General features: G+C 36.5%; 4 protein-coding genes across 7 annotated transcripts; 2 read left to right on the top strand and 2 right to left on the bottom strand.

Annotated features, from left to right (window-relative positions):
• The first annotated feature begins 208 nt into the window (after nt 1-208).
• LOC143377837 (WD repeat-containing protein WRAP73) lies at nt 209-9,822 on the top strand. Of its 3 annotated transcripts, none has more exons than XM_076829606.1 (7): nt 209-447; nt 4,841-5,023; nt 5,145-5,321; nt 8,128-8,397; nt 9,088-9,208; nt 9,327-9,536; nt 9,603-9,822. In XM_076829606.1, the coding sequence occupies exons 1-7, from the start codon at nt 283-285 to the stop codon at nt 9,818-9,820; spliced, it is 1,344 nt and encodes a 447-aa protein (XP_076685721.1). In that variant the 5' UTR covers nt 209-282; the 3' UTR covers nt 9,821-9,822. The 3 variants fall into 3 exon arrangements, with proteins under 3 accessions (XP_076685721.1, XP_076685720.1, XP_076685719.1); XM_076829605.1 differs by having other exon boundaries at nt 9,303-9,536; XM_076829604.1 differs by having other exon boundaries at nt 212-447; nt 9,088-9,241.
• Nucleotides 5,353-7,939, bottom strand: Elp2 (elongator complex protein 2). The gene is made up of 2 exons (XM_076829576.1): nt 6,611-7,939; nt 5,353-6,544 (listed from the first exon to the last, which is right to left on the bottom strand). The coding sequence occupies exons 1-2, from the start codon at nt 7,798-7,800 to the stop codon at nt 5,398-5,400; spliced, it is 2,337 nt and encodes a 778-aa protein (XP_076685691.1). The 5' UTR covers nt 7,801-7,939; the 3' UTR covers nt 5,353-5,397.
• Nucleotides 9,823-10,035: 213 nt separating the features above from the next.
• Nucleotides 10,036-15,541, top strand: LOC143377822 (putative ATP-dependent RNA helicase DHX57). Of its 2 annotated transcripts, none has more exons than XM_076829570.1 (12): nt 10,036-10,252; nt 10,484-10,622; nt 10,693-10,877; nt 10,951-11,411; nt 11,507-12,030; nt 12,105-12,412; nt 12,474-12,963; nt 13,495-13,877; nt 13,955-14,076; nt 14,153-14,472; nt 14,546-14,793; nt 14,865-15,033. In XM_076829570.1, exons 1-12 carry the CDS (start codon nt 10,182-10,184, stop codon nt 14,884-14,886), a joined length of 3,273 nt encoding a protein of 1,090 aa, XP_076685685.1. In that variant the 5' UTR covers nt 10,036-10,181; the 3' UTR covers nt 14,887-15,033. The 2 variants fall into 2 exon arrangements, with proteins under 2 accessions (XP_076685685.1, XP_076685684.1); XM_076829569.1 differs by adding an exon at nt 15,233-15,541 and having other exon boundaries at nt 10,039-10,252; nt 14,546-15,157.
• A 51-nt stretch (nt 15,542-15,592) lies between these two features.
• On the bottom strand, nt 15,593-17,156 carry LOC143377849 (riboflavin kinase-like). The gene is made up of 4 exons (XM_076829631.1): nt 16,925-17,156; nt 16,476-16,624; nt 16,306-16,408; nt 15,593-16,232 (listed from the first exon to the last, which is right to left on the bottom strand). The coding sequence occupies exons 1-4, from the start codon at nt 17,010-17,012 to the stop codon at nt 16,129-16,131; spliced, it is 444 nt and encodes a 147-aa protein (XP_076685746.1). The 5' UTR covers nt 17,013-17,156; the 3' UTR covers nt 15,593-16,128.
• Nucleotides 17,157-17,349: the final 193 nt, after the last annotated feature.

The following is a 17,349-nucleotide window of genomic DNA, read 5'->3' as shown; positions in this document are numbered from 1 at the left end:
ACTCTACCAAAGAAAAATTAAACATTTAGTGTTTTATACATCTTTAAACTTAAACTTTAATATCCCTTTTCTTTCGTCGAAAGGACGAAATATTTAATTTCTATTTTAATTATGTTTTTTGTGAAAATTCGAAAACCGGTCCAACCGGTTTCTGGAGAATAGTGGAATTCGAAAACCGGTTTTTTTCCTTCAAAACTCGGTTTTTGTATAAACCCTAGACAACAGCATCTGCTTAAGTTGGCAACAATAAAACGCGGAAACGCATCGTTTGCCGGACGCGCGATGACTTCGGAAGCAGAGAACGATATAATACGCGTAAACAATCAATTGTGTGATTTTTCTGCAGATGGAAGATTCTTTGCTGTTGCGTACCAAACGAATTTAACAGTAAAAAGCAGCAAGAAGCTCGAAACCATTCATTCGTTCGTATTTACAGAGATAATAGAGGTTAGTGTGTGATTTTAAATCTATACACATAGGGTAGGTGCTTTGACGCCGACTTGCACACGAATGAAATAATTACTGTCTTCTCTTACTTTAATTTTGCTTAGTGAAAATTCATATTGGTTTTTTGAACCTTTTTCTTTATTAAGGCATTTCTTTCGGGTTAAAAATATTAATTTTTCATATTTTATTAATTGAAATACGAATACATGTTGTCCCGAATTTTTGTGCCCTGAAAAGTGCGTTGACTGTATTACTGTGCCCCGGAATTACGGTGCCTTTTTTTTAATAGCGTTCCGTTTCTTACCGCCTCTTTCTGTCAAGGGAAAGGCACAGGTGTTTTAGTAATGACAGTATATGGGGGTCCTAGTGCTGATGTAGCATAATAATACGATTTCGAGTTTCTTCAGAATGGGCCTCCGTCTTTATGTATTTTGATTTAAAGTTTTTAACGTATCTACCATCTAATAACCCAGAAACTTAGCAAGGAAATCCAAGAAGGTTCCCTGGGTACAATGGTAGCGTACTTATTAATGGGTGCATTCAGCGGACTCAACTGTTGAGTGATTTCACTAGATTTTACTCGGGTCGACCAATGCACATCCAACTTCAGAGTAACCCACCCAGTTTGTAACGCAGCTGGCTTGGGTTCAAGACCAATCTGTGTGCAAATTTTTTTTTCCTTTTCTTTTTATTAATTTTTGCCTTGGAAATATATTTCTTGCATATTATGTATTATATACTATGTTACGTATTATCTTACATAAATTTTAAGGTTGAAAGTGCATTTATAACATAACATCATTCTATACTCAATTCCACTTAAGAGTAGATTCGTTCCACGCAACAATGACTCTGAGAAGGCTATTGATTGATAGGAAGCCGGCAGAGAACGCTACGACCAATCGAGTGCGCAGGCAATTGTGGGAGCTACGCAAATTGGTTACAAATCAGAGGGGGCTTAGGTCTACTCTTACATGGAATGGTATATAATCATCTCTTTCATTTGTGTTTTCATACTCTGTACTGCGAAAATATTTTCCCGTGTGAACAGTGGCGAATTTAACAGGGTGGCTGATGAGCAGTTGCCGCCTGGGCCCCTGCCCAAAAGGCCGTCCCAGGGCCCGATTTCCAAAAGAAATTATGATTAGGTATATGTATCCAAAAACTATTTTTTTCTGTACTATTACACTTAGCCCGTTTTTGGTAAACTACCTCTTCATTTTCCCGAAAAAATGGGCCTCTTTTGCCACCTGGGCCTTTTTTCTTAAATCCGCCACTGTGTGTGAGTTTTTTATTCCGAAAGTTTTGAAGCCTTCGATTGTCAAGCAGGTAAAATAGGATAGCCGTCACGTCTGAAAATAAGGGTAGCCGTCACGTCTGAAAATAAGGGTAGCCTCGTACCTGCTAAAAAGAGAGATCAAATACCTGGCCATTGTGGGCGAGTAAGTGTTAACAACGATTTCTGTACTTGTTCCTCAGCTTCCTTCGATTCGTCGTGAGAGTAACATCGGGTAAGATCGTGCTTAATGTTTGAAAATGGATGGTGATTTTGTGAGCGCGAGTTCTTCTCGAGGAGAAGTATCTATCGACAACATAGAACGCAAAATAGAGATATGGAGCATATGGAAGAAATGCGAAAACATGTTGAAAGAAAATAATTACATGATGGAATTTCCATGTGTAAAAACTTCACCGAAGATTATGCAAATTGCGAGTGAAATGTATAATCGCATCGCTACGATGTTCAATGAAATGGAGGTAGTAGAAGATGAAGAACTTGTGTTTGCGGACGACTTAAAAGGTATACAGGGCAATGAAAATATGGAAACGAATAATTTAAACAACGAGGAAGAAAGTGAGTGGGAGGAAGAACCGACAACTAATGGATATAATTCTATACCTCTCGAATACAAGAAAAGAGTTGTCGCGAAGGCGAGAGCTCATCCCAACTGGTCACTGGAGACATTGCGAAAAAATGGTGCAGCGCTATTGAAAAGAAAATCATATTTGAAAACGTGAGACTAATTTCATTTTCATTATTATTAAATATATGTGAAATATACACGTTCTTTATATGTTTCATTTTTCCAGTTGGGAAGCAGAAATCGCTGCAGGGGGAACTATGTTCGACAGATATGAGGCTATTGCTAATATGACTTTCAAACGATTCGAAAAGGCACGGCAAAACTCCGAGAAAATTACAACAACCATGCTACAACAGTGGGCCCTAATATATGCCCGTGAATTAAATTGCAACCGTTTCGTGGCCAGTACACAATGGATAAATAAATTTAAGCGCAAATATGGCATACGACGAAGGAAGATTATGAGGTATGTCAGAAGGAGTGCAATTGCGACTGCTGAATAAATACTTGAGGCAGCTACAAATTTTTGAACGGGAGTTAGAGAACTATCCTATTATGATGCAGTAGAATGTATAATTAATACTGACGAGCCCGGTTGTCAGTATCAATTGTCTATTAAGGGGGGATTGCGCGTTGTTGGGCCAAAAAACAGGTAATTCTTTGTGAATTTTTTCTACAAAAACGGTTCGACAAATTAATTTGAGGTTTGGCAGGCTCTTTTATTGTATCTTGAACTATTGTTCTGAATTTTTGTGTGACAATGGAAATTGTTGAAAAATAATCGCATGGCCGTGGCGTTGACGAAAAATACTGTAAGGGTTATCCGAGGCACAAAAAAAATTAAAACCGACTTCAAAAAAATAAAAATGCACTAATAAGTAAAAAATAATTTAATCCCTTATTTAATCTACTCTCATATTTTTTAAGTCGGCATCTCATCATTTGCACTGTGTAAATCTGGCGCCGACTTAAAAAATATGAGATTCGTAGATTAAATAAGGGATTAAATGATTTTCTACTTTTTAGTGCATTTTAATTTTTTTGAAGTCGGTTTTAATTTTTTTTTTGTGTTTCAGATAACCCTTACAGTACTCTCCGTCAACGCTAGAACCACGCGATTATTTTTTAACGCTCTCTCTGTATCTACTATGTTTTTTTTCACTGTCACACAAAAATTCAGAAAAACAGTTCAAGATACAATAAAAGAGCCTGCCAAACCTTAAATTAATTTGTCGAACCGTTATTGTACAAAAAATGCATAAAGAATTACCTTTTTTCGGCCCAACAAGGCGCAATTCCCCCTTAATCGAACATTAGCAATCAAAGGAAGCAAATTAGTTTTTTGTAAAAACACAAAGCTTGCACAAATTATCACATTCGTATACTGCTCAATATTCTGTTACAAAATCTGGCGATATTTTACCACACGTTTTTATATGTCTGCAAGAAACAAACAATAAATTTGGTCCACGAATTCAAAAATAAGTTAACCAATTCGTGAAGACATATAAAAATATAATTGTATCGTGTAGTAAATCGAAAAAACGATTATGTCAAAGAAAATGAATTTTTATTAATCGCAGATTCGTGGAGAAGAAAGACAGGTGATACTAATTTGGAAACTGGCTGTAATACCTCCCAAGTGTACGCCGCTAGTATAGCCCCGCGATGTATATTTATATTGACAGATCAAAATTTTTATTGAAAAATACAACATTGTAGATTTTTATTAAAAAAGACAGTGTACATTTTTATTAAAAAAATACAACATTGTACATTTTTATTAAAAAATACAACATTGTTCATTTTCATTGGAAAATCAACGCGAATTTATCCAGAGAGAAGATGCATTACGGACTCAATCTTTGATTCATAATCAAATTAGTGGGACGGAGGAGTATTGCATAATGAGAAACCAAAATTAAAGAATGTAACACAAATCTGCTTCCCATCATATTTAATGTGTCGCCAATCGAACGAATTATCTCTTTTGAAATGTACGTAGTGTACAAATGATCTATGTTTTATGCTTTTACGATTTATAGCATCCGAAACATTGTACAAAATTTAATTAAAAGATATATTCAATGTCAGAATGATTGTAAAACATAAACACAGAAATCGTTGTCAAGACGTACTCGGCTTATACGTAGCAGGTATAAGACTACGTTTACGGTCAGACGTGACCGCTATCCTATTTTACCTGCTTGACAATCATAGACTTCGAAACTTTAGGAATGAAATATTCACATAGGAAAATATTTTCGCAGTACAAAAATTTGAAAACACCCGCGAAAGAGATGATTAGAATAATGTGTTGTTATAAACACATACATAACTTAATTATAGAAATTCTTTCCTTATTTATTTATGCGAGTGTTTCGTACCTACGGCTTCTTTAAACATAAAGGCACCGGCATCTACCCTTGTTACTTCATTTTTTCAAACCATTTAGTGCCGTAAAATGTTAATCGTGGTAATGAATAAAGTATTTTATTACAACATAATTGCCTTTTACTTTATCACAGTACTTAGAGTGGTCTAGGAATAGCGAATATATTCTATGCGCAAACATAAAGAAAGCAGTTGTCCAAGTGTACTCCGTTCATTACCCTGAGTGGAAATTTAAACTTATTGAAGGCAGTGCTGGTTTAGAAAGTGTTAATTGGTCTCCCGACGATAAACACATTTTAACGTTATCAGATTTCGGTGTAAGTAAATATATTTGTATGGCATTAACATGTTTACGGTCCTTCGATCCACAAATGATCAAACCGTAAACTCGTTAAAGAAGTACGTTCTATGATCTATTAAAATTATCGAAACGCCCAGATTCAGATATCCATATGGTCTTTGGAAAATCGGAATGTAACTCGTATACAAAATGTGAAGTCCTCTTTTCACAAGTTACATTTCACTCCAAACGGCAGCAGATTAGCAGTAGTAGTTTCGAACGAAGGTCAAGACAGTATAGAAATTTATAAGACCGACGTTTGGAAGTTAAGTAAAGTGAGTAATCCAATTAAATCAAAAGCCATAGTTAAAATTAGGTAAACAATCTTTACTGTACAGAAATGCAAGTATTTTACAAGTTTCTTAATTTTAAAATATCTATTTCATATATCTTTACCGTATGGTCAGATCCACAACTAGCTAATTGTAAAGTATTTAAATATTCTACTTGCGGACGAAATTTAAGTCTTTTCACTGTCAAGTGATGCGCCCGAGACGAATCAAATATCATGTACTTCTCCCACACGAAATTATCAGTCAAGATTTTCAGCTTTTGTATCTCTATACATCCTGCTTCAAACCCTATTGCTAAAACATAAGAGTTCTCGGACACACTCCGTAGAGAAAACGAAAGCGCGGTGACAGAGTTTTTGGTATCGAAGCTTGTACTTGGAACAATTTTGTTATCCGTGAAATTTGGACTCCAGAGTCCAACTTTTCCGTCTCTAGAACCAGTTGCGAAGAAAGACGAATCGTGCGTCCACGAGCAACACCATATAATACGAGTGTGTAGGCTATCTTTCTTCGAACTGACCGCGACTAAACTATACACATCGTCGTTGCATTCGAATAATGACCATCGTCTGTCTCTGGATACAGATACTAGGTATCTGTCGTTGGGTGAGAATTCCATTTGCGTCACAGTTAACTGATGAGACATAAGTTTCTGAACTTGCGTCCAGGTATCCGTGTTCCATAATAGTATTCCTGAATGTTCCGGTGAAGTTGATTTGCACACGGTTGCCAACAATGATCCATCGTGTCTGGCGGCTATGGAAAATATTTCATACCCATGCCCGTAAAGTTTCTGCAATTCTGGCCACAGCGTATTTTGCATTAGCTCCTCCTCCGTCGGAGGAGCGTAATCCTCGTTCTTGAAGTCGCTCACTTCGGGTTCTTCTATTTTAATATTGTCGTTGAACGTTGCTTTATTTGTTAACCCAAGAGCAGGCACTGACGCACCGTCAGCGACCATGTTTTTAAAATCGCCAGCGTCAGCAATTTTCATTAAGCAGTTCTTAAATATCGCTGGAGCCGTGAATATACGTACAACCTTCTCTTCCGCTCCTGAAGCAAACATGTAAGGAGTCAGTATAACTATACAAGACATATCGTACCCATGCACTTGCGGACGTCCAATTTCGTGCCAAAATTCTGCTCCATTCCTCCAAGGTGCATGAATTCTTGTTGTTTGATCCGCACTCGCGGTAATTAGAAACCTGTAATATAATGTTGAACGTTGGAACCTTTTCTATAAATCATAGATTACGATTTTACATACAAACCTTCCTTTCGGATCCCAGCAAAGATCGACTACTTCGGCGAAGTGGCCGCTCGGTGTAGATTTCGGTATCCAGCTTTTCATATTGCCCGAGTATTCCCAGATATGAAAAGATCCTTGATATCCGTGCGCTAATATGTTTAATCCATCAGCGCTAAATTTGCAGCCATAGAAGCCCGACGAGGTACCACCAACTTCGCCGACTCTTACTTTTTCAGACCAAATTCCAGTTACTTCGTCCGGCTCCCATACGATCATAGATTTGTCTAACGAGCAAGACAACAATCTTGAAGTTCTGTTTTTACCATTCAACTGCAACGGGTACCAATGTACACCGTAGATCCAGCCCTCGTGACCATAAAGAACAGACTCTAAGCTGATATTGTACTTCGTATCATCAGCTTCGAATACCTGTTGTTTCTGGTGCAATTCATTATTCGAAGATTCTGTGGCGTTCACAGAAATCTTCCACAATCGTATCATAGCGTCTTGGGAGCCACTTGCGAACAAGATAGTATTATCCGTATCGTGATTGAAATCCATGCAACGGACCCAATCTTCGTGTCCAATCAAAACTTGGACCTTTAAGAAACGTGACTCTTCTATAACGGGAGAATTTGTTACATATAGTTCGATTGTCGAGCTTTCCGTCGCGACAGCCAAAAGTGGTAAGCTTGTGCTTGGCAAATAAGAGAAGCAAGCCTCTATCGGGAGTTTCCTTCCAAACGTGAGCGTCTGAAAAGATTTTACATCACCGCGCGTGTCCCTGAGCCATAGTTTCAATTCTCCTTTGTCCGATCCAGTGCACGTCAGGAGTTTGAGGAAGCTTTTATCGTTCTGAGTATCATGATTGAAAAGGTACAGACTGTTACTAAATGTGAGGATGTCGCCAGCTTCAATGACAGAGGTACATTCGAAGTTATCGTTTAGTCTGCTCCAAATGATAGCCGTCCCGTCTACCGAGCTTGAAACTAGCTCCGATTCAGCCTCCGAGTTTCTGTGTTTAATCCATCGCACTGTGTTGACGCGATCTTTGTGCTTGTGAAGCGTGTTTGTCACTTTGCCGATCTTTGAGGCGAGGGGATCGTAAATCGCGATCGCATGGCACGCTGCGAAACAGATAAGTCCATTCCTTCCCCAATCGGCTGAATGCGGAACTCGGTTACAGGCGCACGATATATAAGACGTTGTCATATCTTCTTATTAATTAACGATACATACGACTGATTGTCAAAGTGTCAATCTAACCTCGAAGAGCTACAACAAATAAGCGGACGATGCACGCGGTCCTCATTCATTTTAAATATGGTAACCTTTCTATTGTAAAAGTCCCTAGATCTTCACTAGAATTTGTACCGCCTAACTAGATTATTTCAAATAGGTATTCTTTTGAATAAATATTAAGCAATTTGTTTGAACAACTAGCCTTCGAAACAGAGCTTGTAAAATAGATTGCATACTTGTATTTTATTAAAATCATTTATTCCAGTGACTTCTGATTTTCTTTATTACGAATTTTAGAAATTAATATGTGGACGTTTGAATAGTATTGATGGAATATACTGGTCACCGAATAGCGAGCTGTTAGGCATATGGTGCTCGTTTAGCACCGACGCAAAACTAATTATTTATTCGAGTGTATTGGAGAAAGATGTTGGAGTATTCTGCCCTACGAAAGCTGTAGGTTCCTCTGATGGACTATGTGGCTATCAGAAGGAATTAAAAGGAATCGAAAATATTACGTGGATGCCTAGTGGACAGTTACTAGGTCTAACAGGATTTAATGAAATGGTATAATTTCATGTACATATGTACAGGGTGTTAAAAAAGTGATGGTCACTGCTTTCAGGGATGAATCCAGGGCCGGCGTGAGTTTTGTGGAAGGTGTGGAAATGTTGGAATTAAGAAGGTACTTTTACCATTTTTATTTATTGTTTGCGTACTATTGTTTTTTAGGCTGTTTAAATTTGATTTTTTAATTTGCATTCCCTCCGCTACTCCAATTCCACACTCGGGAAAAATTTTCTCTGCCGACCCTGGATAAATCTACACTATATAGGGTGGCTCTTATTTTCGACTTTTGAATTTTCTTCGCAGCACCCCCCGGAATAGTTTAAAAAATAGTCTTCAACAATAAAAATTAGATTTTTTCTTGTTCGTCTTCACAAATAAAAAGTGTTCGAGAAGGATTTAAACTTTTAAAATGTGAAAAAAAAATTTGTTCAGTTTTTCAGACTTTTTTCGAAATCCGTTAGTCGCACGAGAACAAGTAATATAACATAAAAGATGCTCCTTGTCTGGATCTACAACTTTTGTTTGACATTTTTTTAACTTGGAGGATATTATATAAAATCGACTTTTGATCGTACTTTTTTAACACCCTGTACATCGATAAGTTTTACGAAACAAGAATTTCGATGTAATCATTATAATGATTAAAAAAGTTCGCTGTATTTTCATTTCAATGAAATATTCGCGCAGATCGTATTGTTAAATCACGTGACGTGGAAGCCACTGTTGCAATTATATTTTGATCCAGTAATCAAAGAGAATTACTTAAACAAGGTATACGAGGAGCGTGTAATTGAAACAAAGCCTTCCAGTAAGAACACAACTTTATATAATAAACATATTCGTAAGTAATAGTATTACGGAAATGAAAAACTCATATATTGATATCGTTAATATTTAAACAGCTAATGAACAATACATATTTGTAGTGGAAGAGAAATCTGAACGTCCAGTAAATATAAAAATCGGCACGAAAAATGATACCGAGAGACTGTCGATTGCTAAATTCGATATTTCGGAGTTCAGTTCCTGTGGACAGTATTTGGCGATAAAACATCAGCTCTATCCTACAACATTATGCATATGGAATATTATCGAAGACTATCTCGATTATTTACTCCTGGAAAATAGTATCGTGGGTGAGTTGTCCGGATATCGTATTTATCGTTTAGAAATGGCACACGTTGTATTTGAAATCTCAACAGCTGTGAAGTGGAGCCCTGCGCGCGCTCATCTTTTAATATTCTGCGCATGTCCGCGCATATTCGAATGGACGCCGCACAATGCGACTTGTATACCAACTCCTCGAAGCATGGTGGTAATAGATGCCCGATGGCATCCGCGAGGGAATCGTTTACTGCTTTGTGGTTATAATAAAGCGATTATGTATGAGCTTGAAAATAAATCTCAAGAAAAGTTTTGATTCATTACAGCGTAACGAAATATGAAAAATGAAAGGAAACAGAGATGGTTTGAAGTTATATGTATATGAATAAATCTGTATTTATTTTGACTTCCTGTTCATTTGAATTCTTCGTATTGTACGAGCTATAGGAATTAAATTACAATGAAGTCCACTTGCGAGAAACAGAGCAGCTACTTGCAACACTCTGGCGGTGAAATTGCGAAACGTTGCGAGCAGATCCTCTCATGTGTTCCATCTGTCATTACCAATTACACCTTCAACTGTTCCTTAACCTAAATCTTTTTAAAATATCTAGGAATATAATTAGGCATATTTTTTAAATAGATTTATATAAGAAGCATTCACTTATAATTTAACAATGGATCGTAATAGCATTCAGTTAATGGAAGACATCACGTTGGAAGGAAGAGATGTGGGAAAGGGTGTCATGTAAGTTGAAACTTTAACCTTTTATGAATTAAAACGAGAATGTAATGGAAAAATAAAGTACTAGGTGTATTGTAAAAGATTTCTGTTCTCTCTGTGAAAGGAGCTTGAATAGTTCGTTTAATAGCTTCTTGGTCTTTCGAACATAGTTCTCACATATGTTAAAACTACTTTCCCCATTAGAAGTATTTTATAAGTCCCTTGGAATCAGTGGAATTTATATATATGTAACAGGAACGCACCAGCAAAAAATAAAGGTAAAGGCGAAAGCCCTTCCTTTTCGAGCAAACTCAAAGTGGAATTGCAAACTTTGAGAATATCCGATGAATCCGAACGCCAGCTTTATGACACATTAAAACATATTTATGGCTCTGTAAGTATCGCTGTTATATATCTATCTTTCGTTAAATATATCAGTTGGAAGTAACATAGTTCTTCGACAGAATTTTAAACTCGCCGACGCATCGGAATTCAAAGACAAAAAGTCGAACTTAGGGAAACAGTATTGGATGGAAAGAGGGAATCTAGTTGTTAGAGCAATAGTCGATTATTCTTCCAAAGATACTACACCTAAAACTCAAGAACAGATCACTAGACAATTTGCGACATCTAAACTTGAAAGTTATGGGTAAATATTAACCGGCACGAGTAGAAGCTTTCGTGCGTCTCGTGTAAATCACGGACAATTATGCTACTTTCAGTTTTCACCAGTCGCATTGCATCGAGGCATTAATACACACGGATGGCGACATGGGAAAAGCTTTAGAAGTTTTATTCTGCAAATACTATGGCCTTGAAAATATTGTAAGGAACGCGACGTCTGATAACGTTGATACGACAGATTTATTGGAGAGGCGGCAGGAAGAGAAGGAAGCGCTCGAGTCTATTTACGGGGATATGTTCGTAGAAAAGATAAGAAATCAAATTTGGATTGTGCAAGTTAAGTTGGATTATTTAGTGAGGAACGAAGAAATAGAGCAGGAAATACGAAAGATTAAGCAGCAACAAGAAAAGGAAAAGGAGAGGGAAATCTGTAGATTATTTATTAATAAAAAGTGTAGATTTGGAAATAAGTGTAGATTTTTACATCAGCAACCACAAGTGTTAAAAATGCCGGAAAGAAAGGATCCACAGTTTACATTGGAAATAAGATTTCCAGAAGGTATTATACGTAAAGTCAATTAACTCGCGCAACTAACGTGCGACGTATTAACGGTAATATTCTATTTAATAGACATTTTATTTATGTTTTATTAGATTGTAAATATCCATACGAACCACCATATTTCTACTTTTATAAAGATGATGGTACATTTCCGAGTATAAACTGCTTGAGAACAGGAAGAAGATTGTACGACGAAGCGTTGTCGTTATCTGAAGATGGCACCCCTTCTATTTTTTCTATAATATCCCTTTTGGAGAATGAATATGAAATAAAAGGGTACTTGGAAGAAAATAAAGAACAGTTCATTGATCCGAACGAATTACTTTTTCCGAAGCTGTCGGGCAGTGAGGGTGCAACAGACGCGGCTACGCACTATGAATTAGGATCTACCAATAAAAAGAATAGGAACAACATTACGTGGGAAGAAGTATTGAAGGAAGACGACCTAATCCAAAAGAATTTCAAAGAGAAACAAAAAAGTGCTAAATACAAAAAAATGAGAGAAGTCAGAGAGAAATTGCCAGCGTGGTCTAAAATGGACAACATTTTAGACATAATACACAAAAACCAAGTTACCATAATTTCAGGTGAAACAGGATGCGGCAAAAGTACGCAGGTAATTGAAATTGTCCCCGTTGCACGTTTTTGATTCCAGCGTAGAAAAGTCTTAATGTGTTTAGTACTCCGCAGGTGCCACAATTCTTATTAGACGATTGGATATTAAATAGATCCGAATCCAAAGAGCATGTTAACATAATATGTACGCAACCTCGAAGAATAAGTGCAATTGGAGTAGCAGAGAGGGTTGCGGCAGAGAGAGATGAACGTATAGGGAATACAGTAGGGTATCAGATACGATTGGAAAGCAAGCTTTCCAGCAGAACTAGATTAACATTTTGTACAATTGGAATTTTATTACAAAGATTATCCGCGAATCCAGAGCTAGCTGACGTAACGCACGTTGTCGTAGATGAGGTCCATGAAAGAAGTGCGGAGAGGTGAGTCCTTTATTCTATTGATTTACTTATCCTTACTTATACGTTATCACTTTTTATTTAGCGACTTCCTACTGATGCTCTTAAAGGATTTGTTGTCGAGAAGATCAAACCTGAATGTAATACTTATGAGCGCGACACTGAATGCCGAGGTGTTCTCTTCATACTTTAGAGAAGCCCCCGTGTTATGCATTCCGGGAAAAACGTTCGCCGTTGAACAGATCTTTTTAGAGGATATAATCGAAAGGATAAATTATGTGCTCGAAGAAAATTCAAAATTCACGCGCAGAATCAAAGGTGATTGGGAGCAGCTACAAATAGACTTAGAAACTGCGGAGGTTGACGGGAGTTGTGGTGCTGTGCCCAGAGAATCCATTCAAGATGAAAATTTAACGTTAACGCAAATTGTCTGTAGATATCAAGGCTATGATAAGCAAACGCATAAGAATTTGTACGTCATGGACCATGAAAAGATTAATTTTGAACTTATAGAGGCAATATTAGAATGGATTATGTTTGGGGACCACGATTATCCAAACACAGGCTCTATTTTAGTAAGTGTATCTTTATTTTGAGAAAAATTAAGTAAATCCCGTAGCGGTGTTCGAGTACTCGATTTATTCGAGCCGAGTCGAGCGTATGAATTTTCCAAGCTGCTTGATATCGACGGACTGTTTGAAAAAGAAACGAGCTACTTGAAAAACTCAAACGGTTCGAATATTCGAGCCCTCGTAAGACTTCAAGCTGCTTGAAAATAAATTTTCAGCTCGAAAATTTTCGAATTACTTTCAGTTACTAACGTCTTATATATTTCTTATTATTATTATTATTGCACGGATATATTACTCTTTAGTTTACAATGATAAGAAATAAAGAAAACAGAAAAAAAGGATTACAAAACTAAAATTTTAAACTAAAAACTTACATTTAGACTAGTATTTGATAGTAAACTCGAGTAATTCGAATATTTACGAGTAACTCGAAAGTTGGAGATCTGTTCGAATATATTCGAGTACTTCAAAAATTTACCTAAAGCCCCATATTATAACATCGCAAGTTTATAATTCATATTATCACAATTCTAGGTATTTTTACCGGGTTTCGCGGAAATCATCGCACTGAAAAATCGATTGATTGATAATAAGTATCTTTCACCAAAGACTGGAAAGTTTCTCATTGTGCCGTTGCATTCAACTTTATCCAACGAGGAGCAGAATTTGGTATTCAAGAAGATTGGGGATGTTAGAAAAATAGTGCTGAGCACAAACTTAGCTGAAACGTCTATTACTATAGACGATTGTGTCTTCGTAATTGATAGTGGAAAAATGAAAGAGACTAGGTTCAACGCAAATCAAAACATGGAAAGCTTAGAAACGTGCTGGGTGTCGCGCGCAAATGCAATGCAGAGGAAAGGTCGTGCTGGACGTGTAATGCCTGGAGTTTGCGTGCATCTGTATACTTCTTATAAGTATGTACAGTTTGATAGACATTTAATTAACACGTTATATCGAAATTATTATTCATTAAAATGTTCAATCCTTCCAGATTTAAGTACCACTTTTCAGCACAACCGATACCTGAGATACTGAGAATTCCTCTGGAACCATTGCTCTTACGTATTCAACTTTTGCATAAAGGAAGAAAAGTTGACTTGTATAAAGTGTTAGGTAATGTACTTTTACTAATCTTTAGCTTTAATTATCCTTCTACAGGATTATATATTTATTGCAACTCTTCCTTCAGGCAAATTGTTAGAACCACCGACAGATGAGAATATTTATAGTGCAATTAAACGCTTACAAGATGTTGGTGCATTTAATGCCGAATACACATTGACTCCGTTGGGCCATCATCTCGCAGCACTGCCTGTAAATGTACGGATTGGGAAGCTAATATTATTCGGAGCAATTTTTTGCTGCCTCGACTCCGCCCTTACTATCGCAGCCTGTTTGTCGCATAAAAATCCATTCACTGTACCTTTCGAGAAGAAACACGAAGTAGACGCGAAGAAAGAGTTTTTCACAGCCAATTCTGATCATTTAACTATTCTCAAAGCGTACAAGGTAAATATATAAATGTAAACATATATTGCGATGTGGGAAAGCTGTTTATATTCTCTTTCTGTTTGATGCACAGAAATGGTTAGAGGCATGTACGCGCAGTAATTATGCGGGGCAAGTTTTTGCTGGCGAGAACTATTTATCTGTGCGTACATTATACACATTGGCGGACATAAAGTATCAATTCTTGGAATTATTAGTTTCGATTGGCTTCGTTCCCATCGATTTGCCTAAACGGCAACCAAACGTTGATAAGATCTTGGATATCACTGGGTTCGACCTAAATATCAACAATGATAATTACAAGCTACTCCAAGGTTTACTGTGCGTGGCTCTTTATCCTAATGTTGTGAAAGTCTTTACACCAGAAAAATCCTTTCAAGTGCAATCTGCAGGTGCAGTTCCGATACAACCTAAGGCAGAGGAACTTAGGTTTCAAACAAAGAACGATGGCTTTGTCAGCATCCATCCATCCTCCGTTAACTTCCACATCGGTCACTTCCCAAGTCCGTATCTGGTATTTCAAGAGAAAATTAAAACTAGCAAAATATTTATTAAGGAAGTCACGATGGTGCCAATTCTGCCGTTGATTCTATTCTCCGGTTACGAGTTGAACATAGAACTGCACAATGGAATATTTATTATATCTTTAGAAGGCTGGATCTTGTTCAGCGTCGAATCGCACAGGGTAAGATTAATATTAACGAGCATTACAATAAAAAAAAAGGATCCTATTTCAAATGTTATTTTAATTCCATTTTAGGTGGGCCAACTTCTACAAAGGATGAGAATAGAGTTGGTTAAATTATTAGAAGAGAAAATGAAAGATCCCCTTTTAAATCTGTTGAATCATCAGAGCGGAAAAAAGATTATACAAACGATTGTGAATGTACTAACACGTGAATAGAATGTAATATATTTTAAATCTCCCAAACGCTAGTATGAAGCTTATGAAAATCCTTTGTCGTTGATGTATTATTCTGTAAAAAAGAGTAAGTGTACAGTATGTAATTATCGCATAAAACAAATTTTTTTTAACTAAACAGAAATAAAAATCCGTTTATTTTTGCCACCCAAGGTACTTTTTATTTCAGCAAACTTTTTTACTACAGAATAGTAACAGTTTTTATGAAAATGATAAATATTTTATTATAGTATCCATTATTGAATTATTGTTAATATTGTGTTATTTTATTTCAACTATGAAGTAGTTTCTTCAAGACGACACGTTAAAAGGTGTACAAGAGTATCACACACACACACACACACGCACGCACGCACGCACGCACGCACGCACGCACGCACGCACACACACACACACACCAGTTCCGCATTATCGTTTTCGGGGGCCCTGAGGCTAGCTCCATATGTGGCTAATGTAGCCTTCTAAATTATTCTAATTTAAATAAAATCAAAAATACCGCATTATTTTCAATTGAACACGATATTTTAGATAGTTTATGTTTCGATGACATCATTAACGAATTCATTTCGCTCAAAAACAGAAAAAAGGGTCATTGCATCATCGTCATCTGCCTCCTCGGCTCGATATGATTATGATATTTGAAATAAGTCGTTACGACATATTCACGAATTGCAATCCACGAAAAGGACCCCATTTCAAGCATTTTTAAGTTACTTTTAAGTTACATTAGTCTACTACCCTGATAGGAATTCATTGCTCTTATAAACATTTATATCGGGTTGTTGCAAGTGCTCTTCAGCGACCGCAATATCATTATTTATCGCTTTAATTAATTCCTCTGAAACAAGAGCAGTATAATTCAATAGGAAGAAATTAATTTTTAAACAATCTTAAAGAAAACTGGCATCTACCTTTGGAAGTAAAATCTTGTTCCGCTCGTATGTAACCCGCGAAAATGACTTTAATTTCTTTCCCGTAAAAGTCATCATCAAATTCATGCAGTAAATGCACTTCCTGTAATGGCAATGTATTGCTAATATAAAAATGAAATATTTATATTACGTGTTCGAATTTGTCATACCACTGTCTTTTTCTCATTTTTGTAAAATGGATTCCAGCCAATACTTGCGACCATTTTATGTACTTGTCCGTCTATAGAAGCCCACCCGTAATAGATTCCAGTATTAAAATCATCAGGTAAAGCATCAACTACCTTATCTTCAAGATTTGCTATAAAAAATTATTATTTCGTCATTAAACGTAACGTTTCACTAAGTTGGAGAAATATTACTTTATCCACAATGTTTTAAAAATTAAAAAACTTAAATGACGAGATATTGTCATATATTTATTTAAAATACTTTTTATATTTTCCCGCCAATAATGATCTAGAATAATTATGTTGGTGACAATACAAGGTTCTAGACTATTCTAGAATGTCGGCCGCAGTGTCAAACAAATTTTAAATTATTTCGTATTAATCGACGAAACCTATAAGTTATTTAGCGAAATATACATTTCAGATCCCACCTGTGGGTATTCCTAAACTTTTGGAGCCCCTGCCGAAACCTCGGACCACCAATCCCGATAAAAAATACGGTAAACTTTTGGTACACATTCTGTATCCTTATTCGTTAGTGCACGTCAGACCACAATTATCGACGTGGTTTAATGCTTCGTAATATATAGGCTTAAAAGATAAAGCGTTGATAATGTGACGTGGCATATAATGGTAATATTCTCTTGTATTGCAATTTAGTTTAACGAAGGGAGTAAATTATTTCCAGGGAACATAGTAGCGCGTAACATACTTTGAATCTCGGTTTTATAGGATGAGAACTGATGAAATCGATATGTATGTAGTAAAGTAAGATGTAACGTAGTAAACTCACAACTGCTGATAGCTATTACAAACAATCCGAATTATAGATTACTTTAGATTATTAATCGATTTT

Source organism: Andrena cerasifolii, chromosome 16 (genome assembly GCF_050908995.1).
Source record: "Andrena cerasifolii isolate SP2316 chromosome 16, iyAndCera1_principal, whole genome shotgun sequence".
In the NCBI taxonomy this organism is placed as follows: domain Eukaryota; kingdom Metazoa; phylum Arthropoda; class Insecta; order Hymenoptera; family Andrenidae; genus Andrena; species Andrena cerasifolii.
This window is presented reverse-complemented; position numbering and strand designations above follow the sequence as displayed.